The 24,969-nt window shown below is 37.1% G+C and overlaps 1 protein-coding gene across 1 annotated transcript; it reads left to right on the top strand.

The window, feature by feature from the left end:
* Window positions 1-185: 185 nt before the first annotated feature.
* Window positions 186-17,986, top strand: rnft2 (ring finger protein, transmembrane 2). Its single transcript, XM_046841783.1, has 11 exons — window positions 186-374; window positions 800-875; window positions 4,717-5,093; window positions 5,169-5,291; window positions 6,218-6,294; window positions 6,449-6,549; window positions 7,865-8,018; window positions 13,815-13,964; window positions 14,239-14,304; window positions 15,441-15,542; window positions 17,428-17,986. The coding sequence occupies exons 2-11, from the start codon at window positions 829-831 to the stop codon at window positions 17,560-17,562; spliced, it is 1,332 nt and encodes a 443-aa protein (XP_046697739.1). The 5' UTR covers window positions 186-374; window positions 800-828; the 3' UTR covers window positions 17,563-17,986.
* The last annotated feature ends 6,983 nt before the right edge of the window (window positions 17,987-24,969 follow it).

Raw genomic sequence — 24,969 nt, 5'->3', positions numbered from 1 at the left:
TTTGCTTTATTTATCGCTCATTTGTACCTTTTTTTTAAATGGAGACCTAGATGTTTAGGAGTCGACTCTGAACCGATTCGAGTCTTTACAATCGTTTCACATTTTGCGTTTAATTATTTTTTTTTTATTTGTGTACATTTGTTAATTGACATTGCTCGTTTAATGGTGAATAACTCGTAAAATGGATGTATTTAATGTTTGTATTTGACCTAAAGCTTAAATTGATTATGGAACCGAATCCCAAGCTTCGAACGCGGCATTGCTTTGCTAATACATAGACGAGGAGAGTCGACTCTTTCTTTTTTTTTTTTTTTTTAGCTCCGTTTCGATTCAATAACAAAACAGGCTGATCTGTCATAAGCAGCATGATAACGGTAAGATAACTCTGTATATCGTGAGATATAATGGTGTGTATATACGTTGATGTGGTTATAAAGACCAAGAATGGTATTTAGTAGACCTGTAATTGCGATGTGTATCGACTTTATTAGTCTCAGTTGGTGCAGTACTTGCAGTACCTAGGTTTGAATAACAGGGCTGGACTGGAACTGGAGGTCATGATGATGATGATGAAGATGCTAATGATGCTGCTGCTGCTTTTATGATTGGTTTCCTGATCTCCTGATCGAACACATTCCTCCTAAAGACCTTTAAATGAGATAAGATTTCTCTTTCTAGAGCTCAAGATGCCCAAAATGCTCTAGATATGACTATAATTAAAAGAGACACCAAATCAGCTATCAGCTGTAATGAAACGTGATTATATGTCTCAATTCCTAATATTTCCTTTCCCCCCCAGCACGTGAGCTTCTGAGTCTGTGGGGCGCCATGCAGAGACGTCACAGCAGTAACACAGATGGCATGCCACCCGAAAGGTTTGACTTCATCGGTTTTCCTTTGCAGTTCACGCAAACCGCTTCCTCAAACTGCTAGATTTACTACTTCAACATCTAGGCCTTTAGTGGCGTCTTCCCAGGAATCGATCCATCTCCTTATACCGTCATTATGACGCCACGGCTTTAGAAAGCATAAATATTATGGAGAAACCCTTGTAGAGTCTCTTTTCACTGTAGCCACAGCTGCACCACTTGCATACATCATCTCTAGCAGAAGCTTCGATATTTACCTCGTAAAATGATCCTGGGTTTTCTGTGTTTGGAAATGAAGCCAAAACGTGTGTTATTTTGTGCAAAAATTCGACAGGAAGGAAAACACAAAAGTATAAAAGGTTCATTAAAGAGCGTATGTAAGTGTTTCTGCGACCATTCTTCTCCTCTGCTGTTTTCCAGCGCACCTGAGAGAAACTATGAAATGATGATTGGTAATAATTTAAATACATATTCATGAACAAAAATATTTCAAAACATAAATCAGTGAGTTGAAGCTAACAGAGAAAGTTCATCCTGACAGCCCGCTATTGACTTTACCACCTCTTATAATACGGTCCAGGAAATGTCAAATGTCATTTTGGATCAGTTCTTACCTTCAAATCAATAAACAATATTCTTTAAAAGGCCGAATGCGTTCACAAAGTATTCAGAGCCCTTGTAGACTCTGCTATAAGGGTCAGAGACGTGGAATGTCACCCTGATGGTAATCATCTACAAGTTTTCCCCATCGCCATGCAGTGAGTTTCACCCACGTGGTCACATGTCTGTAAGGAATAAAAAATGATGACATGGAAGATCTTATTACAGCGTAGCACTGACAAATACTTCCAAACGATTTATCCTGTTCTTCTTGTTTGAAATTTCAATGGGATTCCGCCTTAAAATACGAATTTATTGTAATACAAATCCAGTAAGATCTGTTGATAATGGTTTTTATGTACACCTATGGACCGAAATGATCCTTGATGTCCAGCTGCATTAATTAAATGAAAGGTTATGACACATTACATTCAATTTAAGATTTATGTCACAAACAGTTATATGCACAATGCGACTCGTTTAGTATAAAATGTGAGAAAAACAAGTAAAATATATGATATATAAGATTGTATTTAAAAAATAGTGCAAATGTATTTGAATGTACAAAATAGTTAGTGATAGAAGAGTATCTGCAGGAGTGAAAGGGAAAGTTTATAGGACTGTGGTGAGACCTGAGATGTTGTATGGTTTAGAGACAGTGGCATTGAGTAAAAGACAGGAGGTGGAGCTGGAGGTAGCAGAGCTGAAGATGTTAAGGTTTTCGTTGGGAGTGATGACGATGGACAGGATTAGAAACAAGTTTATTAGAGGGACAGCGCATGTAGGACGTTTTGGAGACGAGGTGAGGGAGGTGTGATTGAGATGGTTTGGACATGTGCAGAGGAGGGACATGGGGTATATCAGTAGGAGAATGCTGAGGATGGAGCCACCAGGAAAGAGGAAAAGAGGACGACCAAGGAGGAGGTTTATGGATGTGGTGAGGAAAAAATATGCAGGTAGTTGGGTTGAAAGAGGCAGATGTAGAGTACAGGGGGGTTTGGAGACGGATGATCCTCTGTGGCGCCCCCTAATGGGAGAAGCCAAAGAAGAAGAAGAAAAGAAGGAAGTGCAACATTTAATGGAGGAATCTCGGACCAAAAACGGGAGCAATGATTATGACAATGTGAGGTTGTGGGGTGCAGAATGAAGGCTTATGGGATAGTTTAGATGGGCATGCTCACATTTTGAAGTATGATGGCTTGTGGGAAGAAGCCTCTCGAATTTTGCCTTCAGACAGCGGAAGTATTTGCCAGATGACAGCAGACTGAACAGACAGTTACTGGGGTGATTAGGGTACATAACAACCTCTTTGATATTTAAACCACTGAAAACAATGAGTTCGGTCTCTCGTGCATCTTGGAATGGAGTTTGGTTTGAAGCAGTCTGTGATTTCTAGCATCTCTTACCGAAGTCCTTCTCCCACGATTGGCCAGCTTTATTGAATAAGTGTGCCTGAGCAAACGAGGTATTTTGGTGTATTGTAATCCAACAGCGTAGTATTAACACGCAGGCCCTGCCCAGCAATGCTGCACTGAAACAAGACATAGATTAGACAGAACATATTGATTAGATTATTAGATGTTGGATTATTACACGATTACAATTTACACAACTAAAAGGCATGGAAGACAGAACATTTTGTAGCGTGACAGTGAGTGAGTTCAGTGATTGTCCAGTTGCTTAAAGTGTATTGCACATGGATTTGATATTTTAGGATACAGACTTAAGCAACCATGATTACGCATTACACAAGACAGACTAACTGGACAATCACTGAACTGTAATGTCATATTAGTGTACAGTTAGTTAAGAAATAATTATAGGGGAATGAAGGGAAGGGGTTCAAATCCCTGCTTTGCTGCTGCCCTCGAACAAAGGCTATTTTTAGCATATATGCCTCTGTGAAAACCGATTTATTATCTATAATTATCTGTTGATGCGCTCTAGTTTTATTATTTAGTAAGTGACCAATAATCTGCAACATTACGTAGACAGAGGCGTGTCTTGAGAGTCACATAGAATACAGATTAACATGGCAGAGGTAGATCTGTAACTTCCTGCGCACAGAACAGGACTACAAAGGCGTGTTTGTGAAAGTATCGTGTTAAAAGTCAGCAGGCACTTAAGTAAATTGGTGATTTGCTGTCTGTCTGAACCAAAGAAATAAATGCAAACTATCTGTAACATATTGAACTGCGTAGCATCATATTTATACAATTGCATTGCACTAGCAATTATTTTGATAACCGATTATTCGATAAAATGTTTTTTTAAACGAGTTGTTTTGCTTATTATAATGATATAAAACCCTAATTATGTAATTATGTATAAAAGTGTACTTAAAAATGCTAAATATTGAGTTCAACTATCTTTATTTTAGACATTTTAAAGCTTATAGTAGCTGCTTGTTGAGGAGTGAACAGGGGATTTCTCCTTGAACAAATTCACTCATGCTGGGTTGTTTCTTTTTGTTAAGAAAACCCAAAAACAAACGAGCATTTGAACGTAGTAAAGCCGCAGTAAATCACGTTTGAAAAGTTACTGTTGTAGAAGACAAATGCTATAAAATGAGAAAAAACCCTGATGCTCACGAGTCACGACAGAACAGATCCAGTGCGAATTTCCCCAAGTTTACAAACAAACAGATTACACAATAGCACTTCATTCCACTTTAACATGGTCACATGATAAGGATTATACAGTTTTTACTCACCGTGCTGATGTTTCACCTTCATCCGTGACTTCAGGGTGTTTTCTTTTCATGTGCTTGTGCACTTCCATCCCGCACAAACTCCACTTTGCATAACTTCCAGGTACAGTTTTCTTAGTTGCGGTTTATATAAAATGCTCTCATGCCTTGGATGAATTGCGACTCACACTTTTTCCTGATGCCATTTTCCCAAGTGGTTGTGTTCTCTTACCGTCGCGCTAAACCCGTAGCTTGAGCAGCCCAAATGAATTGATAATGGCATTCGTTTACAACAAATTTAATTAATTGTTGCAGACCTAGTCGAATCGCTTTGCATCGTAATAGGGGTAAGTCTTAACGCATCAGTAGCTGTTTCTTATAGATCTTAAATGTATCGTATCATTGGCTATGCATCGGCATCATTTATGGAGAAAAACACCCGGAAATGAGGATGACAGGACTTCAGTGGTCAGGTGTTAGGAGTGTGCATTTATATGTGCTCTGATTTCAGACTTCCCACATCTTCATCTAACCAACACTTCCTGTTCATGCACCTAGAAACAGGAGTCAAACGCTCGGATCCGAGAGCAGTCTGGATGAAGGAGGTGTGTTTGATTGTTTAAAGCCCGAGTCTCCGACCTCGCCCCAGCAGCTCTTCTCAGGCCTGGTGGGCGTGTCAGCCGGTGCCATGACCTCGACACCTTTCCAGGCCGCTGGACTCGTCCTCGGGTCTCCACCTGAGGTCTTCATCCAGATGACCACTTCGTCACGGGAGGAAAGCTCTCACCGGGCAGAGAATGCAGCATTTCTTCCCCGCCCTGCTCAGCAATATCATCATCACCACCACCATCATCATTTCCACCAGTCAGGCCAGCACCGGTCCGCCTTGCTTCATTCTGCGTCCTCGGCTGAGAGACATAGCAGGGACGACGGAGGTGAGAAGCACGATCTCAGGTTAGTTTGCTTCCCAGGTGTACTTGATTCCAAATTTTTTTTTCCTTTTTTTTTAGGAGATGAAGCATCTTCTCCAGCTCCTGCTCTGTCTGAGCTGAAAGCTGTTGTCACCTGGCTGCAGAGAGGATTCCCCTTCATCCTCATCCTCCTCATTAAAGTTTGTTTTCAGCACAAGCTCGGTAAGTCGCGAGAAATTTTATCATGAAAAAGTGAATAAAATATGATTAATAATAATTATAATAATAATATAATAATAATGATAATAAATGATCCCTCCAGATCTGCTCCTTTATCTCAAAAAAAAAAAAATCTACTGATAAAAGCTTTGACTAAATAATTGTGTTCGCCTCAACTTGAACACTGAGACTGAACACTGATTGGCTGTTTCATAAGAGAAAAATCTGCCCACTGTAGTCTTCACTATTTGAGGTACCAACAAAGAGCCTGCACCTTTTGATCTAAGTAGGTGTGGAGGATCATATTGGTACAGAAGTTCACTCTGAGATGTGTAATGTATATTTAATGTGTTATGTTAATTATTTCTAAAATGTTTTTTTTTTTTTTTTTCAAACACAAATTTCAGTAAGTGAACTTTATGTATTTGTCGCCGATGAGCAATCCCGAGCTGACTTCCTGAATCCTGAACCCATCTTCATTTGGGTCACACCAAGCCTGTGATTATAAATCATAAAAACCACAATACAAACACAAAGTGAGAAATATCATGAGCACTGGATTGTGTGATTATGAGTAATGTCCTTTTACAGTCTGATACCGTATAGAGTTTTCGTTTCCATAGTAACAGTTAGGACATGTACACACAATCTAGTCCTCAGTTCCACACTTTGTGCGGTTTCTCACTTTCTTTTTAAGCTGATGAGTGAACGACGTTGTGTCTTCTCTAGCGTAATCCATACTCATTTTGCACATGTTCCGCAACACTCGACGTAACAAAAAATGGATAAAAAAAAGTGCTACAGATGGGTAGCATACACGACCCTGGGCTAGGTCATGAAAGAAAGTGCAGGGGAAGTATCTCATGCTGTGATTCTCTTGTGTTAAATGAGATGTGGTCATGTGACTCCGGTCGTGCGTTTGTTTTCAGGCATCGCTGTGTGCATCGGCATGGCCAGTACATTTGCCTTCGCTAATTCCACTCTGAAGCACCAGGTGTCGCTGCGGGTAAGCGTGCACTCTCAGGACACCACCATCCCCAATTCAGTTCATTCATTCAGTTTATTTGTAGAACACTTTTATCAATGGACATTATCTCAAAGCAGAATTACAGAGAGACAGAGGTTGTAATGATAGAACTCTCGGCTTGTCGCTTCCGCAGGAGGACAGGTCCATCTTCGTCTCTCTTTGGATCCTGTCGTTTCTAGGAGGAAACATCGTGTACGTGTATTACACGTTCAGCTCTGAGGAGCTGCACAACAGGTCGGTGAGATCAGGAGCCTCTCTCTCGAGACCTCGCTGCCACACGTCATCTACACGCTCGCACGCATGTTGTTCATCCATCAATTATTTGTTTGTTTGTTTGTTTGTTTTTGTTTACATTCTGCTTGCAGCTTCTTCTTTAGGATCATTTATGTCTACAGATCTTGTGAGTATTTTTTTTTTCCCCTCCATCACTTCATCCTTTCACACCTTTATTTTGTCTCCTTCTTGTTTAAATGGCAGAGGATGAAGAAAACGGTACTGGAGATATTTTATTGGAGGAATTTTAACAAATTAAAATACTGAATTAAAAATTACAAAAAAATAAAGCAACCGAGGAAACCAGTGTTTTACAGTCAATTCTCCTTTTTTTTAAATTTAATTAATTAACTTATTTTAATTATTAATTTTTTTGACATGTTCAGGGTGAACTCACTTTTGTTGGCAGTTATTTAAACAGTAATGGGTGTATGTTGAGTTATTTCTAGAGAACAGTAAATCTGTACTGCTACACAAACTGCACAATGACTATATCCAAGTTTTATTTCTATAGTATCGTCCCTTAAGAACATGTAATAGAATGGATGCTGAAATATGAGGGTTGCATTTACTTTTGTGAGATACCGTGTGTTTGTGTGTATTTATTCGAGATGGTTCATATGTATCTTTAATGTATCGTATTAAAGTATCGTATCGTCGACGGCATCGATATGCGAATCGCATCGGCCTCAGTAATTCAATTGAATCTATTTTTATTTTTATTTGTATTGCGCTTTTACAAAGCACGTTGTCTCAAAGCAGCTTTACACAGATCATGTGGTGATCAAATAATGGAGGTGCACATCTCTAATGTCAAGTTTAAAGAAGAAATCTCACATAATACAGCATGAGGGCAGGAGGCGCCAACACTTTTGCTTACAAATATAAGACCCCCCTTTTTAATAATTAATATCTAACATGGCTATAATTAAAAATACAATCTTTAAACAAGAATCAAATGTAATACATATTTCTTCAGCTAATATATATATATATTAGTGTGTGTGTGTGTGTGTGTTATTTTTTTTTTGACAGTTTTTTAACAGTTTTTTATTCTTTTTATTTATTTATTTTTTGGAGCATTATTGGTTTATTTTCTGTTGCACATTTCATCCTCTTACATAGATGTTACATCTATGCTACTATCATTTCCGCCTGCATTTCCGCCTGCACATTGTGCACATTTCGGATAAGATTATAAAAATAAAGATAAAAGGATCGTGTTGATTAATTGTTTTCTTTTTGCATCTCTTCTCTCCCTCTTTCTCGCTCACAGCCTGATATTTGCGAAGCCGAACATTAACAGTTATGATTTCTTCGACCTGATCTGGGTGGTCGGAATCACCGACTTTGTGCTGAAGTACTTCACCATCGCTGTCAAGTGCCTCGTTCTCTTCTTACCCAAAATCCTCCTGGCTTTCAAATCAAGAGTAAGAGTTGACCAATATTTCTGTCTGTTTCAGGCAAGAGAAAAAAATACCCCTGTCTTGGCTGATAAACAAGCGTGTGTGTGTGTGTGTGTGTGTTTCTGGTTTCTTGGCACACAGTAACTGAGCTCATGGTCCTCAGGGACAGGAGTGAAGTCACCTCTCCTTGGAACACACACACACACACACACACACACACACACACACACACACACACACACTACACACGCACTGGAGATCAGTCATGTTTGCAGCAGGTTCTTGCTGTGCTGAAGCCTGAATGAATTTTCCCCTTGTAACCACCACGCTCCAATCTTACACACACACACACACACACACACACACACACACACACACACACACACACACACACACACTGACTTATACACACTTTCCAGCTCTGCTGCCATGCCCAGGTGGCCCTCTGTCAGGCACTGAGCTCATGGTCACACAGTCAGCCTTTCTTCCTCATTACTGAGTCGTGATCATCATTAGAATGGTTATAAATAACACACACACACACGCACTGGAGATCAGTCATGTTTGCAGCAGGTTCTTGCTGTGCTGAAGCCTGAATGAATTTTCCCCCTTGTAACCACCACGCTCCAATCTTACACACACACACACACACACACACACACACACACACACACACACACACACACACACTGACTTATACACACTTTCCAGCTCTGCTGCCATGCCCAGGTGGCCCTCTGTCAGGCACTGAGCTCATGGTCACACAGTCAGCCTTTCTTCCTCATTACTGAGTCGTGATCATCATTAGAATGGTTATAAATAAACACACACACACACACACACACACACACACACACACACACACACAAGCCCACAAATGTCAGGTTTCTACCTTTGTCACAGGGTGATCCCGTATAGTCTGACCTTGTCGAAGGTCGGAAATCTGTGGCCGACTCACGTTATAATATGAGGCATCTTGATGTGATTGGTTCTTTAAATAAAATAAAAAAACATTGTCTTCAATAACTCTTTTAATAACCTCCATCTCCTGGAAAGACGTTCCACTAGATTTTGGAGTGTATTTGTGGAGATTTGTGTGCAACTCCTTCCGTGTGTCAGTAAAGGTGTAGGTGAGGCGAGGAGGCCTGGGGTGCAGTCAGCATCCACATTCATCATGCTCAATATAGCAAGAGCTCTATAGCAGGAGATCTTCCACTCCATATAAAAGATTTCATGCTCCAACATCTAAATCTAAAGACGCCTTATACAATTGTGTGCCTCCATCTTTGTGTTAATAGTCTGAGGGGGAAAAACACATACTGTATGGCTGGAAAAGTCAGGTGTCCCAATACTTTTGCTATATAGTGTACATACTGTATATACTGCATACAAGAGACCATCATACTGTCTTTATCCTTTATATATTCATTAATTTATTATAATGATAATATAATTTAATATAATAATAATATATATAATATTTTATTATATTCAATTATATAATATTATAATAAAAGATATAATATTATATTATAATTATTATATATTAATTCAATTGTGATGCATCAAATTTTTTATTTTTTTTACTGTATGATTTCTTGTACAATGTCTGCAATACAAATTACATTACATTTATGGCTTTTGGCAGAAGCCCTCAGTCAGAGTGATCTATAATTAAGAGTTAGGGGCCTGGCTCAAGGGCCCAGCAGTGGTAGATAAGTGGTGCTGGGATCTAGAAGATTCTGGCGCACTGGCGACTCCTTTCATTAGTGATCTAGATTTCCTTAGTGAAAATATCTAGAAGGAGAAGAGAAAAGAAAGAATGGTGCTTTACGCTCGTCACGTGTACAGCACAGTGAAATTCTTTCTTCACGTACATGCAGTGTTATTTTTACATTTGCAGCTTATACAGTATTATTGTAATATATATTGCACCTTTGCAATCCCGTCATTCTTTAATTGTATATTTATATTTGTTTGATTTATTTACATTGCTAACTGCATTTCATTGGCCCTCTGTTTTTACTCTGTAAAATGACAGTTTAATCCAATCTAAATCAGAGCACCGGGTCAGCCATGATACAGCGCCCCTGGAGCACAGAAGGTTAAGGGCCAAAGATTGGCGATACCAGGACTTGAACCCCCGACCTTCTGATCATTAAGCCAGAGCGTTATCCACTGAGCTCCACTCCCCAAGGAACGTTTATTTAAGTTTATTATTCCAGTTAACTAATATAATCCGTTTGAACAAGCTGTTGGTTGAAGCAGACAGATTTACGTTTACTCAAACGCTACAGTTTGCATCCTTTAGGACTTAGTATTATTGTATTGTTGTTGTTTTTTTTATTAGGGTTTGAAAATAAAAAAAGAAACCTTTTAATTGGCCTTATATGGTAGTGAACTCGCCATCAAACGGCGCCCCTGGAGCCTAAAGCACAAAGGCCCTGCCTGAGAGTGGTAGTTTGGTGATACTGGGATTTGAACCCATGCCTTCCAATCAGGAACTCAGAGTCTAAACCACTGAGCTATGACTTTTCTCTAAAGTGCATACATTGGAGACTTCATTTTGGGGTCAGCTGAAACAGAAGCATTTGGCTTGTAGAGGAATTATAGGTTCATGGATTGTTTAGGAAATCTGAAATCGAAAAAATTCAACAACAGCGCATTCCAATAAAGTTCGCTTTGACACATTTTTTCCCAAGATTGCCTCACGGTCTTCAGCCATGTTACAGGTTTTAATAGAATGGAAACTTCACTTTACAGCCCTGTTCGATTCTTATTTTTCACTTTGCGCAACACTCTGTAATGCATCTTCGTCTTATTTTTCCCAGGCTGAAGTTTATTGCCACAATCTTTTTAATTGATGAGAAAAAAAAAACAATTAATCAGTGTTTTAAATGAAGTACTGCTCTACATGGATTAAGATTAATGGAACCCCCGGCTTTGGTGCTCATGGGATTTGGCCTAGCTCACCCTATCGTCCTTCTTTAATAAAGTTTTTCTTTGTAATTAATATTAGAACAGAAGCGTAGCTGTTCGAGTCGGAAGTGAGCCGAAACGCATCCCTGGCGCTGATTTTCCCCTCCCTGGCGGAAGTCCAGTTTCAATACGTCAGTGTGAAGAGAAAAACAGTTTGCATGAATCTCTGGCTAAGATAAATTGCCTGCGTGAGCAGGTCGCAGGACCCTGGCGGGTATCTAACACGCGTCCAACGAGGGTGATTAATTGCTGTCAGAGAAAATCCAAGCAGTCATTATGCATACGGAGCTGGAGTCGGTGCCGGAGCTGCTTGTTTGGTGGTCGAACAATTTTGTATTTTTTTTTGGTCTCACTAGGGATGGATGATCAGAATCGATTTCCTCACATCCATCTCGGCAAAGTTCTTCACCAGAAACTGAGCATGCAGGACTTTTAGTAATGTATGTCTTTTCCCAGTGATCCCAGTTAAATGGTTTTCATTTAAACAGTTTCATTTGTAAACTTTGACACGTTGACAAAAAATAACATTTGCAAAATTTGCAAAAGAAATAAACAAGCAAGCGACATTTGTAACATAAATGCTTAATCAGCTACTACGTAGCTGTTATTAGAGGTCGACCGATATTTTGTTTGTATTTATGTTGACCGGATTTTACCGATATCGATAGCTAGATTGGATCATACTTGCCGATAACAGATTAATCAATTATAGTTTTCACACCAAATTTATTATTTTTATGTGTCATTCAACTTATATGGTGAATGTGGCAGAGCTACACCATGAATTTGACAAGCGGAAAACGTTAAAACTAGAAATGAACAAATCCGCAAACAAATGAACACAAACGAAAACAAATGAACAAATCAGAAAACAAATTAATATTCAAGATACACAGGAAGTAGAAAAGTCTGCAGGTGTGTAAAAATGTACAAAAATGTAATGTAATATATCATGTAATGTAAATAGTTTGCACTATTGGGAGAAAAATGTATTTAAAGGAAACACAGAACTTCATTTACAGAAAACAATGTTATAGGATTTACAAGAATAGACAATTTCCTGTATATCAGTTTCCTGTATATCAATTTTCTGTATATCTTGAATGACAGATGTCTCGTCCAATGAGTGGGAAGTATTTTATTCACAAACTATACCTACATTTTGTCTGGTTTGTTTGAATTGTCATTGTGTTTTTGGATTTGTTCATTTCATTTTGGAATCGTTTATTTGTATTCTAATTTGTTTTCGGATTTGTTCATTTGTTTTCTGTTTTTTTTTTTTGTATTTGTCCATTTGTTTTCTGATAATTTGTTTTCTGATTTGTTTATTTTGTTTTCAGATTTTTTTTATTTTATTTGTCCATTTGTTTTCTCAATTATTTTATTTTTTGAATTTATTTGTTTTCTGATTTTTTTTTTTATTTTATTTGTCCTTTTGGTTTCTGATTTGTTTTTTTTTGTTTTCTGATTTTTTTATTTTATTTGTCCTTTTGTTTTCAGATTTGTTCAATTGTTTTCTGATTTATTATTTTGTTTTTCTTTCATAATTTGTTTTGCACTTTTCGGCCACAGTACCTAAGAGATGGATTGTAGTGAGAATTGTTCCCAAGCGTTCACCCATGAAATTAAGCCCAATCCGATCCTCATCTCCACTTGTTGGTAGACTATTTGCAAATTTTATATGGAGTTATAGACGTATTAACAACTCAAAGGCTTTTTTAGGCTTAAAAATTGAAATTCATTTGGTCCAAAATGTAGAGTTCTGGTGTGGATTTTTTTAAATGTATCACTAGAAGTTTTGTTCTTTTCAGGATTGTTCTCATACACTTTCAGGGTTTGAGGGTCCAAAATTGGCTGAAGGGTTGATCTACTAGCCTTGCTCTTAATTGGGTAGCAGCTGTAGTGTGTTCCTGCCAGTTTTCTTTGCAGTGTGGCGAAATTACACCTCATGCCAGAAGACCGCCGCGCGCTGGTGTCTTGCCAGATTTTCGGCTTTAGGTTAAGCTTTTTTTCTTCCACCCTCTGGCTCTTTGAAAGCACTCGGGAGTCAGGGGTTCCTACAGGAAACGAATGGGCAAATACAATTCAATGGAACAGTTTGCTTTTTCTCTTTCGCGCTGTTTTTTTTTTTTTTTTTGGACAGGGACAGCTTGCAGTCTGACAGCGCTGGCACTTCCTACCGTGTTTGGGCACAGGTGCCTGCAGTTATTTCTGCTTATGATAATGTTTACAAAGAGGGGAGAAGATCAAGATGGCAGTTTCACACTAACGACAATGCTGTTATTGCTTTTCACTGCGGGTGGGTTGAGGGAAACCATGGATCTGCTATCAGGGCTTTGCTGGAACCAAACCTGCTTCTTTATTTATTTATTTATTTACTTATTTTTGGCTCTAAGTTTGGAGTTACTTGAAATTCTTTGTCTTTGGAAACATGCTTGAAACATCTGTTTTTTTTTTTGTTTTTTTTTAGGCTGCTTTGGCTGGAATTAACTGCGAAAAATTAATATTTTGGGATGCGCCATTGTGTTTCCGTGCAGCGATTTTTAGACTTTGTTGGATCTTGGATCTCTTCTGGTCATCCATTCCTGAGATTTAGATGAACAATGGGTTATTCTGTAAGGGTTCTTGGAATATAGTGGCCAGCAGGTGTGTTATTTTATATTATAGAGGTCACAATCAAGGCACAAACCCCCCATATACATATGTATATATTTGATGGTAATAAAAGCATTACATATTATCTGGAGTGTAACACATGCTATTTTGGGTTGTAATCTGTGTGTGTTTGTGTGTGTGTGTGTGTGTGTGTGTGTGTGTGTGTGTGTGTGTGTGTGTTGACAGGGAAAGCTCTATCTGCTTATCGAAGAGTTCAGTCAGCTCTTTCGCGCTCTGGTGCCCATCCAGATGTGGTACAAGTACATCATGGGCGAGGATCCATCCAGCAGCTACTTCCTTGGTGCAGTGTTGATTATCATATACAGCCTGTGCAAGGTACGGAGCCTTGCGTTTTGTGTTGCCATTTTATCCCTTAAATGATTGTCGAGTTCCTATTTCACACTCGGACAGATTTTTCCCTGAAAGTCCAGATGTTTCATGGGAATTCGCACACAACTGTAGGAGTCATAACCTGGAAATGACACTTTTATAATACACCGAATACGTGTCTCCTGTTACTTATATTGGAGCTTGTCAAGCAAATCGGAAAAATGAAGAGCTATGAACTGTGCATTTACCATCATACTTCTCTGTTTTCATTTCGTTCCAGTCGTTTGACCTGTGTGGACGAATATCAGGAATTCGGAAAGCCTTCCTGGTGCTCTGTAGCTCACAGGTTTGTCTTTGTTCTATATTTATTACAAGTATTATGTACTACAATATTCCATAGCATTCCAGGAATTGCATACATAACCCCCTTTTCTGTATGTAGACCAACTGTATTTTAACAGACATATTGTTCCTCAGTATATAAATACAATTATTACAATATTTATATATTATAAAATTTTATAAAAACACAAGAATTACACAACCCCCCCACAGTTAAACATGGAGGTGGAACGCTTAATGGTTTAGGGTTGTTTTGGAGGAGAGAAGATTGGAGATTTATTCTGGGTGAAAGGAACCAACATGGCAACCATTCCATACTTCAACACCATGCAATTCCTATTGGACTGCAGCCAATTGGAACCGACTTCACCGCACAACAAGACGATGAGCCGATTCGTATGTGATATCTCTGTAAGTGTTAGTCAGAGAACAAACAGTCAGCTGGAGTGTTTCTATCATGGAACCACCTGCCCAGTCACCGTACCTAAATCCTATTGAACTGCTATGGGATGAACTGGATCCCAACAAAGAAATCTCCAACTAGTCAAAAACATGTTTTAGCAGGTGATACAAGAGGAATGGCAACGTGTTTCAGCTGAATGTTTGGAGAAAGAAAATGTCCGGATGCCAAGAGTGTGTAAAGCTGTCATTCAGGCTAAGAGGATTTTTCAATGAAAATAAAGTCTAACATCTGCACATATATACTGTATATAAATATAAATATAGATATAACAGATATTTTTGGTCAAAGTAAAACCATTAAATGAACATGTTATCTAGACGAGGTGTTTCCAAACTTCCAACATTTTTACTATCGATGTTGTATCTGTTCAGTGCTCCTGATATTCACATCCATATTCAGATTGAAACATGGAGTGGGCGTGGCCTAAAACCAGACTTATTTTCCTCCCTTTTTTCTTTCTTTCAGGACATACTTTTATAGGTAATCAATTAGCATTGGTGTGAACAATATCAGCACTATGCTTCCAGCTGTCTCAATATCACTTATTGATTATTTTCCTATAATATCAATTAATAATAAAATTTGCATACGGACTCGGATGAATTGTACATCTTGGTTCATGAATAACCGTGTGTGTGTGTTTGTGTGTGTGTGTGTGTGTGTGTGTGGGTAACAAGAGTTACGGTATTAGGGCCAGCACGCAGCAGTGCAGTGAGGCAGGAGATGTGTGTGCAATCTGCCAGGCTGATTTCAGAGAGCCAGTCGCTCTTCTCTGTCAGGTAAGAGCCGTGCAGTACATAGTATCTTAGAGATAGTAAGATGGGGGCGTCGCTATAAAAGTAACTGATGTGATGCATCGATTACAAAAATGTGCATTGATACAAGTTGGAAGAAAAGAAAGAAAGAAAGAAAGAAAGAAAGAAAGAAAGAAGGAAAGACAGTAAGAAGGAAAATGAAAAGAAAGAAAGAAAGAAAGAAAGAAAGAAAGAAAGAAAGAAAGAAAGAAAGTAGGCAAATGGAAAGAAAGAAAGAAAGAAAGAAAGAAAGAAAGAAAGAAAGAAAGAAAGAAAGAAAGAAAGAAAGAAAGAGAGAAAGAAAGATAGAAATGCAAGGAAGGAAGGAAGGAAGGAAGGAACTAAGAAATAAAATGTAAACAAATTAAGAAAATGAAAAGAAAGTGGCAAAGAAAGACAGAAAGAAGGAAAATGGAAGGAAGGAAAAACAGAAAGAAGAAAGTAAAATGGAAGAAAAGATAGACGAAAGAAGGAAAATTGAAGAAAAGAAAGAAAGAAAGAAAGAAAGAAAAAAGAAAAATGGAAGGAAAGAAAGAACATAAGGAAGAAAATGAGAGAATAATAAAAGAAAGAAACAACTTAAAAACAAAGAAGGAAAATGGAAAGATACAATGGAAGACAAAGAAGTAAAATGGAAACAAAGAAAGAAGTCAAATGAAAGGGATATAAGAAATTTAAATTAATAATTTTAATACTCTAATCAACATGCGCATGGACAAATATTGATGCAAAAGTATGTTTATAATTAGTGAAACTCAACATAGAGCATGAAAACTAAATGTACTTGTAAATGTTTTAAAGCAATTACTGTGTTTTAAATGACCTAAATGATCAGGACACCAAATGGAACTTTTGCTGTTTCCACACGGACAGTTTTAAATGCCGGATGTGTGCATCATGGTGCTGATTTGAGATTTAGCGCATCAGTAAAACAAATGTTTAGTGATTCAAAAGTACTATTTTTTATATCTAAATAATGAAAGGACTTTATGAGTAGCCTATACGTAGTTCCTCTGCTTGTTTATTGGTTGAAGTGTCCTATGACGTCAAAAAAGAGTTAAAGATACCTTATACTTTACTTTCTGTACTGTATTAACATTTTAATTCATTTTATAATAAATAATTATGTTTTTATTAAAAAATTGCAACCTAAAACTTCATAGAAACAATTCCCTATAAGTGTTTTGGTGTATCGTGCTATCCTCGAGAGACCCGGAAAATCAGCCAAACTTATTAATGTGGCAAATGAAATTCCGCGATAAACCAGAGGGGGCGCCAAATTCCAACCGCGGTAAAGTGGGGAATTACTGTATAATTATTATTAGTTATTATTATAATAATATAATATTATTATATTATTGTAGTATTATATTTTCATTGTATAGAAAGTGACCAAGAATTTAGAACCAGTATTTTGATATGTAGATAGATTTTTTTTCAGCGTCCTGAAAGTCACATAGAATAGAGATTAACATGGCAGAGGTAGAGCTGCATCTATTGGAGACAGAACAGGAAAAGAACTGGTTTTATTTCATCTTTTTCATTTTTATTCTTATTTTTTGCACTACAAAGGAAATTGTTCATTTGCTGTCTGTTTGAACTAAAGAAATAAAAGTGAACTATCGGTACCATGTTGAATTGAACAGCACCATATTTTTTGCCTTTGATTCGTATTGCATTGAAGTCGATTGTAATCGGGTCACACTGTATCGTAACAGCGGTGAATCGTATCGTATCATATCGTATGCGTGATGATGTGAATCGCATCGGTTTCAGTTATAGTATTATGGTATGTTTTACACAGTGTTGCCCTGAGACGTGTGTAAATCCGGGAAAACTCTCCAATTCGTGGTTTTTGTTTGTTCTTCAGCATGTGTTTTGTGAAGACTGTCTGTGTCTGTGGTTCGACCGGGAACGGACGTGCCCCCTGTGCCGAGCGGTTGTCGTGGAAACGCCACGCAGCTGGAAGGACGGCACCACATCTGCACACTTCCAGATCTACTAATCCAGATGTGCTGATACACTCTTCTTAAAGGTCCCTAGATACTGACAGTATGATTATTTCAGACGAGTATAAAATGATAAGATTTGTCTTCACACTGGTAGAAAATCATATTCCAGGCTGTCAGAGTGGAAACGGCTGGATTTCTGATCGCTTCCTGAAACCCCCATAGAATCCCCGAGTCCCATCTCACAGCCTGGACTTTCTCTCTATCTCTCTCTCTTTTTTTTTTCTTCTTCATTGATCGGATTGAAAGTTGCTCTGTTTCCGCTGCATCAGCACTTATTCCTGATATAAAGAGCGTCTTAGAAGAAATGTTCCTGTTTATCCTCTAAAAAGCTGAATCTGTTCAATAATATTTAAACGCATGACGATGTATTGACTGTGTTCATTTTTACTCAAATAAAAGTGACTTTCAGTAACAAAATAACGAAAGCAAACCAGTCGTGTGCTTCCCTTTCGCTCCGTTCCAAAGCTTTTTATTGTCAGAAATCACAGAAAAAAAATCACAATATCAAAATAGCAGAGTTCAGTGGAATAAAAACACAGTAACGCGAGCTACGTTCATCATCCGGTGTGTAGAAAAGATTGTAGCTTTTATGTAAACATTAGGTTGATATTAGGCTTTTATTTTTTTTTAGATTCTGCATTAACACTGCAAACAACCGTCCGGTCAAAGCCCTTTATAAAAAGCTCTAGAAAAGATTTATCTCATTTTAGAAGTACCGAGTGTAGATAAAAATACAACCCTGACACGCAAAGTGTACGAATCTACAGCGTAACGAAGAGAATCGGAGCAGAAAAGAAATCTAACGAAGAAACAAACAAGAAAAGGAGAAAAAAAGAAAAGAAAAACACATCAGTTCTAACATTAATGTAGAAATCGATAAAAAAAAGGAAATATGCCATGAAATCAGAGTTTCAATTATAAGAAGGGAAGAAAGACAGAAGGTATGTGGATAGAAAGAAAAAGGAAAGAAAGAAAGAAAGAAAAGAAAGAAAATGAAAAAGGAAAGAAAGTACGAAAAAGAAAAAAAAAGAAAATTGGAGGACAGAAAGAAGGAAAGAAAGAAAGAAAGAAAGAAAGAAAGAAAGAAAGAAAGAAAAAGAAAAGAAAGAAAGAAAAGAAAGAAAGAAAGAAAGAAGAAAAGAAAGAAAGAAGGTACGTTGATAGAAAGAAAAAGGAAAATGGATAGAAAGAAAGAAAGAAAATGGACAGAAAGTCTGAAAATTAAAAAAAGAAAACTGAAGAAAAGAAAAGAAAGAGGAAAAAGAAAATTGAAAGAAAGAAAGAAAGTAAGAAAGGAATAAGAAAAAGAAAATGGAAAGAAAGAAGGTATGTGGATAGAAAGAAAAAGGAAAATGGATAGAAAGAAAGAAAGTACAAAATGAAAAAGAAAATTAAAGGAAAGAAAGAAAGGAAGAAGAAAAGAAAATGGAAAGAAAGAAGGCAAATGGATAGAAAAAAGGAAAGAAAGCATGCATATGGAGAATGAATGAATGGAAAGAAAATGAAAAAGGAAAGAAAAAAATGAAGAGAAAATTAAAGGAAAGAACTTTGTGAATTAAGAAGGAAAGAAAGCACGTGAGAATGAAGAGGGGAAGGAAAGAAGGAAGAAAGAAAATTAAGAAAGAAAGAATATAAAACTCCTGACTAATCTGTAGCTTATTATTATTATTATTATTATTATTATTATTATTATTATAATGATTGTGATTATTATCAGTTGAGTTCCAGTGCAATATGCAGAGGGGGTTTTGGTAAAGCGCTCGTCCTCTGAAGACTCGTCACGGATACGTTTGGGAATTGATAAAGTTTCGGATAAATTATTTCCAGCAATAAATAGAAATCAGTTTTAAAGTCTTCACACTCCGACTGTGGCGACGGTGACTTTTTTCCCCCTCCAGCACCAGGGGACAGTGAGACAGGGGACAGTGACCTCATCGGCGTGTTCTCGGCGTCCCCGGAGACCCGGTGGTCGTTTTGACTACGTCTGACCTGAACGCCTCCGTAGCAAAAACAATCGAATGACATCATTTCACAGCTGGTGCACGCCGGAGGCTTCGGCGCTCGTCCGAGAGGGGGAGACTGGGAGGAGATGAACGTGTGGATGTGATGGTATGACCAAAAAATACACTTCACCAAAAACACCAGTATGTACACGAGGACAAAACAAAAACAAATCCAGGGACGAGGACTGCCTGCATCTTCACCTCCACCTCCACGTCTCTCTCCTCACATCTCCTCACATCTCGATCCGACCTGCAGCACAGCAGAGAAGCTTTTCATCAATACCAATCTGAAAATACTTTTACTTCACACTGTTACATAAAACAGAAGTGCACAAAAACATCTACTTTCTCCAGCCATATGTGGTTTTTCACCAAAGTTGAAGGTAGATCTAGATGTGCTTTACATGGGGAAGAGTGGAAGATGTCCTGCTATAGGGACTCCTGGCTTATTTACCTCACCTACATCAGTGCCACGAAGCTCCACAAGAACACTTCAGAATCTAGTGGAACATCTTCTGAGAAGAGTGGAGGACGGTACTTCAGGGAATGGGGATTAAATGTGGATTTGGCATGTTCAAAAAAGCATCTTACGGTCACGTGTCCACAAACTTTTATTGTACAATGAATCTTATAAACACTATAATATATATATATATATATATATATATACTTTATTATTTATGCTGCCCATATTGTTTATACGTTAGTACTTTAGAATGATTTATTTTTATTTAATAACTTTACATTTTTATTTTTTTTATTATTATTTGTTTAAACTTTTATTTTGTACCTGTTGCATTTCTTTTCTTTCACACCTACATTTCTGTTTCTGTAAAAGAAATGTATTTGACCTTCTCTGCATGTGTGCAATTTTCACAACTTTTCTTTTTACATTACATTTGTTTTTGTTTTCCCATTTTTAGATTCTCGCATTTATTTCTCCTTGTACATTACTTTTAAATGTGTTTTATTATATTAGTTTACATTTTTACAATTAAATGATTGCATCACATTTAGAATGCATTTAGTTCTACTTCTACAATTCAATATTATATTTATTTATTTAATCACTTCACCTGATTCTTACTTTTTTATTCCTTTTCTTTCTTTCTTTTACTTTTTGCTTTGTAATTACTTTTTCTTTGTAATAAATTTCTTATTTTTCCCCTTTACTCTTTAATTTCGTTCTCTTACATTGCATTTGTCCCTCTGTTTATTTGCTGCTTTCTTTTGTTTCATTTCTCTCTTTAAATACAGCTTCTTTCTTTTCTTTTCTTTTCTTTTCTTTTCTTTTCTTTTCTTTTCTTTTCTTTTCTTTTCTTTTCTTTTCTTTCTTTTTCTTCTTTCTTTTCTTTTCTTTTCTTTTCTTTTCTTTTCTTTTCTTTTCTTTTCTTTCCATTTTCCTTCTTACTGTCTTTCTTTTCTTTTCTTTTCTTTTCTTTCTTTGTTCTTTCTTTTCTTTTCTTTTCTTTTCTTTTCTTTTCTTTTCTTTCCATTTTCCTTCTTACTGTCTTTCTTTCTTTTCTTTCTTTTTCTTCTTTCTTTTCTTTTCTTTTCTTTTCTTTTCTTTTCTTTTCTTTTCTTTCTTTTTCTTTTCTTTTCTTTTCTTTTCTTTTCTTTTCTTTTCTTTTCTTTTCTTTTCTTTTCTTTCCATTTTCCTTCTTACTGTCTTTCTTTTCTTTTCTTTTCTTTTCTTTTCTTTTCTTTTCTTTTCTTTTCTTTTCTTTTCTTTCCATTTTCCTTCTTACTGTCTTTCTTTTCTTTTCTTTTCTTTCTTTTTCTTTTCTTTTCTTTTCTTTCACGTCTGAAGTTCACACGCCGAATTTTTTTTCCAAATGACGTCACATTTTGTTTATCCTAACAAACACACTCAAGAAACGAATCGTTTTTTTTTTTTTCTTCCTCCAGTCGAGGTAAAAATAAAAGGACAAAAGCTAACAGCGATGCTTTATAAAAGAGTGTACGGTGAGATTCTCCGAGACTGGAGTCGTGGCGCTGTTTATCTTTCTCTTCTTTACTTCTTTCATTTTTTTTGTCCTCCCTCTCTCCATTAACACCCCCCCTCCCTTCCTACCCCGTGCAGGAAGGCTCACCTGTGTCGCGCGCTCACCTGTTGCAGCCCGTGTCGCTCGGGTCGCCTACAGATGTCGCTTCGCCGCGAGTAGCAGTAGCACGAGCCCCGTGACCGGGGCCGCCGCGCGGATGACGCGCGCGCCGCCGAGCCAGACGCCGCACCTCGCGGCGCTTTTGTTGCCGCGCGCCGCCCGCGCCGCCTCCAGCTCGTCGCCGATTCTGCGCAAGCGGCGCGCGAGACAGCGCGCGGAACACGCCCGCGCGCACAGAGCGAGTCCCGGCGGGCGCGCGGCAGCGGTCATCTCCGCCCGCATCAGGCGACACATCCTCCACCGGTAAGCACGCGCGCTCGCTTTGCACTCACGCGCGTGTCTCTGAACCTGTCCGTGATGCTCCGTCTCTCTCTCTCTCTCTCTCTCTATGTGTGTGCGTGCGCGTGTGTGTGTCCGTGTGTGTTTTTGTTTCGCATGTGTGCGCTATTATTTATTAAAAGTGTCACATGGTTTAGGGTTTACATCATCTACTCCCAAAAGAGAGCTCTAACAGTTAACTCTTCAAATCCCCTTACTCGAGCCTCCTCCTGTCTCTGTGATCACTGACAGCACAGACTGAACAACTGTAAACTTTACATTTACACTCAACATATTTACAGTAATGTAGTGTATATTCACAGCAAATAACAACAAATCATGTTTACAGTAAACAAGTATAGAGTGGCAGTTTGTAATTGAAAACATTTACAGTAAAGTACTGTGAAATTATAGCGAATACATTGTGTTTTAGAGTAAAATACTGGACATTTACAGTAAATAAAATATTTACAATGAGGTACTGCACATTTACAGCAAAATTATTTACACTTTACTGTAAAGTACTGCACAGAGATGTGCATAACCATAAAAAGGCTTCTTTACAGTAAAATACTGGATATTAACAGCAAAGTGTTGCATATTTACAGCATATAAAACATTGACAATAAAGTACTGTAAAATTATAGCAAATACATTGATTTTTAGAGTAAAATACTGAACATTTACAGTAAATTAAACATTTTCATTGAGGTACTGCACATTTACAGCAAAATTATTTAAACTTGACTATACATACTGGATATTTACAGTATTAAGTGTTACATATTTACAGCATATAAAACATTGACGGTAAGGTACTGTATATTCACAGCACATAACAATCATATTTACAGTAAAGAATGTAAATATTAGGTAAAGTGAAGTATTATATATATATTTACAGTGAATAACATGAAAAACATACAATATTGTCAGTAAAATATTGTACACATATAGTTAATACCTTAACAAAATTAATTTACATTAAAGTACATAAATTAATTAAATGAAAATGTGTCTATCATAATGTACTGTACATGAACTTAAAGTTTCTTTACAGTAAATTACTGTACATTTACAGCAGAGTTGTATATTTAAAGTAGATAACAAAAAATGGCTCAATTACAGTATTGACAGTAAAGTAATATACATTTACATTCAATACCATAACAAAACATTTTAAATTAAATACTTTACAACAAATATCTACAAAAAGAAGTGATTGATTACTTTGTCATGAATTTATTCATTCATTCATTCATTCAATATTTAAATTGTTATTTAAAAAGTAAAAAGAATTGCTTGTATAGTTTGTGAATATTTATTTATTATTTATTTACTAAATTAGAAGTATCTCAGTGGTTAAGATCCCAGCACCAAGAAACTGCCACTGCCGGGCCCTTAAGCAAGGCCCTTAACTTCCAAATGCTCGGATAATTATAATTAATTCATAATTGTAAGTCATTTATATTAACTTTATAACAGCTGCTTTTTTTTTTGGTCTGAGAAACTGTATTAATTACTGTACACATGCTACAACTGTATTAAACCACATGAACATAAATACAAATAGTTCTGTTCGGTTCATCTTTATTTTGCTCCTAAACAAGTCTTTTGTTACCTAAAATGAGTTTGTGTTTGTTTACAGTAAAATAAGTATGTCTTATAAACTCTTTATGCTCAATTTGCATTTTCTTGAATATCTTGTGTCACAAATTTGTGACACAAAACTAACATCCAATAGTGCATTATGGGTAAACTTTACAGGCTAAAACATCTGTCACTTCAATAATACACATCTGTATGGAATTACATTAAGAGAAATGGATTGTGTTGCAGCTGAGGAGTTCATGAGCACTACAGGGGCAGCAATATTACTGTATTATTATCAGTCAAGTCAAGTTTATTTGTATAGCGCTTTTCACAACAGACATTGTCTCAAAGCAGCTTTACAGAATTTAACAGTTAAGGTGAATGGTGTGTATTTATCCCTGATGAGCAGCCATGGTGACTGTGACAAGAACAAACTCCCTTAGATGTTATGAGGAAGAAACCTTGAGAGGAACCAGACTCAAAAGGGGAACCCATCCTCATTTGGGTGACATCAAGAGTGTGATTATAGTCTTTACTACTACTAATAATAATTAGTTCTCACTCTCATGTTCTGTATTGTTTAGTTTTATTATTATTATTATTATTAAAAGTAAAAATATTGTCAGCACTTTTACCAACGTCATATGATACCAAATTGTGGGAATTGGTAACTTCTATCTATTTATTTAAATGGTAACAAATACTCACTACAACATCTCCTTGGATTGTCAGTAAGTGTGCAGGGACAAATCAACACAGACTTGGACACAAGCAGGTAAACAAATATTACTGAAACTAACAATATACGGTAGTTGGATGTACGTCTTTTAGGAATGGTAAAATTCACGATTCGCATTGGGGCATTGGCATAAAAGTTATCGATGTGATGCACCGATTTTTCCAGATGCAAATGCCAACTTGTATTCAATGTACAATTTTTTAACATATTTGTATTGGGGAAAAAACTATTTATTTATATATTATTAGTAGTAGATGTGCTATACTTTTATTATTTAGAAAGTGACTAATAATCTGCGATCAATATTTAATATACAGATCTTCTCGAGCACGTTCTCTCAGCACCGAGGCGTGTCCTGAGAGTCACTTAGAATACAGATTAACCTGGCAGAGGTAGAGCTGCATCTTCCTGCAGACACAACGGGAAAAAGAACATCAGGTTTTATTTAATCTTTGTTTCTTTTTTTTTGTTTTTTGCACTACAAAGGCCTGTTTGTTATAGGGCCGTGCGTTAGAGGTCAGAAGTCTGAACCAAAGAAATAAAAGTGAACTGTACCATATCGAATTGTGTAGAATATTTTTCCCCCATTGCATCGTATGACATCGAATCGCATTGCGTTGAATCAGATCGCGCAATAGGAGT

The sequence above is a fragment of the Silurus meridionalis genome, chromosome 27, assembly GCF_014805685.1.
Source record: "Silurus meridionalis isolate SWU-2019-XX chromosome 27, ASM1480568v1, whole genome shotgun sequence".
In the NCBI taxonomy this organism is placed as follows: domain Eukaryota; kingdom Metazoa; phylum Chordata; class Actinopteri; order Siluriformes; family Siluridae; genus Silurus; species Silurus meridionalis.
The sequence above is the reverse complement of the archived record's forward strand: the minus strand, read 5'-3'. Positions and strand labels throughout refer to the sequence as shown.

What these genes read in the sequence shown, in the direction of transcription:
- rnft2 (XM_046841783.1), top strand. Translation starts at nt 829, where the DNA reads ATGCAGAGACGTCACAGCAGTAACACAGATGGCATGCCACCCGAAAG. An exon ending in ACATAGCAGGGACGACGGAG is followed by an intron (nt 5,094 to 5,168) that starts GTGAGAAGCACG and finishes CTTTTTTTTTAG; the next exon opens with GAGATGAAGCATCTTCTCCA. An exon ending in CAGTCGCTCTTCTCTGTCAG is followed by an intron (nt 15,543 to 17,427) that starts GTAAGAGCCGTG and finishes TTTGTTCTTCAG; the next exon opens with CATGTGTTTTGTGAAGACTG.